Below are 1,175 nucleotides of genomic sequence, written 5' to 3'. Positions count from 1 at the left end.
CAGTCATCCGAAAACGACGAGCAATCAAAAACTGAAGAAGATCCTGGTTATCATTTGGAACTGCATCCAGTCTACACGAATTCGTACGATATCCCTGCGCACGCATTGTCACCATTTTATCATTCTCCGTATTTAATTCCGCCAATATCGCGGACTGCTTACAGGCGTTTCCTTAAAGGAAATGGAGTTGTTGAAGGAATTCCTGCAATGATACCACCGCAGTATTATCCATTCATCCCACCGGTGAGTGGCAATACATTTATTTTTCACGGAAATTATATTATTTATGTAGTTGATCAACTTGCTATTATTTTATGTCACTATTATTGAATGTAATTAATTAAAATTAGTGAATCCAGATTTATAGAATTTAAACCGAAATGATATTATAGGAAACATAACATCTGGATGTTTTTGTTGAGTTGTATGAACATTCAATTTATTAACTGAGTAATTTTCTCAGGTAGTACATAATCGTCGCAGAAGATCTATCGATGGGGGACTCGATACTACAGAGCAGAAGACCAAACGTAGTAAGGACGATGATGTGGCCAAGAAGTCGACCTTAGAGAATAACAAACTGTCAGTGTTTGATGCGCAAAGTCAAGATGGTGAGATGTCAATTTAATCAAATGAAAGTAGGAAATTCTGTCAAATAATTAAATAATTGGAATTGTTTCGATAGAGAAACGCGTGAACGTGCGACAAAGCAGTGGTCTGTTTGGTTTGGATCCATCGAACATGTATACATATTATCAGCAACAGACTCCCACACAATCGAATCTAGCGGAATACGACACAAATTCTATGAAAGACGCGAGCCAGCAAGCACGAGCGAATTCTGAGGCAGAGACAGAAGAGCAAATATTAAGACGAAAAGAGGGAAACCCTGTAAAAATTACATTCCCCCAAGTGAACATGGAAAATCTCCAACATGCAATGCTTCTACAACGATCTGCTTCTCAATCAGAACAGCAACAACAAGTGGAACAGAATGGAGAAGAGCTTGCTGCTGATACCAAGTCAACGTCTGATTCCGATGAGTCGTCAGCAACTTCACTTAGCGCCAGGACGAAAAATCATGCGCATCAACATATTAAGGTAACAATCTTGAATTTTAATATCATAGCAAAAAGTATTTGACTTAAAACTTATGTAAAATTCAAAATAGTAAA

General features: G+C 37.7%; 1 protein-coding gene across 1 annotated transcript; it reads left to right on the top strand.

Moving 5' to 3' along the window:
- Positions 1-50: 50 nt before the first annotated feature.
- LOC113464124 (uncharacterized) lies at positions 51-1,101 on the top strand (the record flags this gene model as incomplete). The annotated part of the gene is made up of 4 exons (XM_026812189.1): positions 51-83; positions 165-243; positions 464-611; positions 686-1,101. Coding segments are annotated over exons 2-4 (600 nt in total), but the record flags the coding sequence as incomplete, so codon positions are not given.
- Between the last annotated feature and the right edge of the window lie 74 nt (positions 1,102-1,175).

The sequence above is a fragment of the Ceratina calcarata genome, unplaced genomic scaffold (genome assembly GCF_001652005.2).
Source record: "Ceratina calcarata isolate Rehan_Ccalc_2016 unplaced genomic scaffold, ASM165200v1 scaffold2608, whole genome shotgun sequence".
Classification (NCBI taxonomy): domain Eukaryota; kingdom Metazoa; phylum Arthropoda; class Insecta; order Hymenoptera; family Apidae; genus Ceratina; species Ceratina calcarata.
The sequence above is the reverse complement of the archived record's forward strand: the minus strand, read 5'-3'. Positions and strand labels throughout refer to the sequence as shown.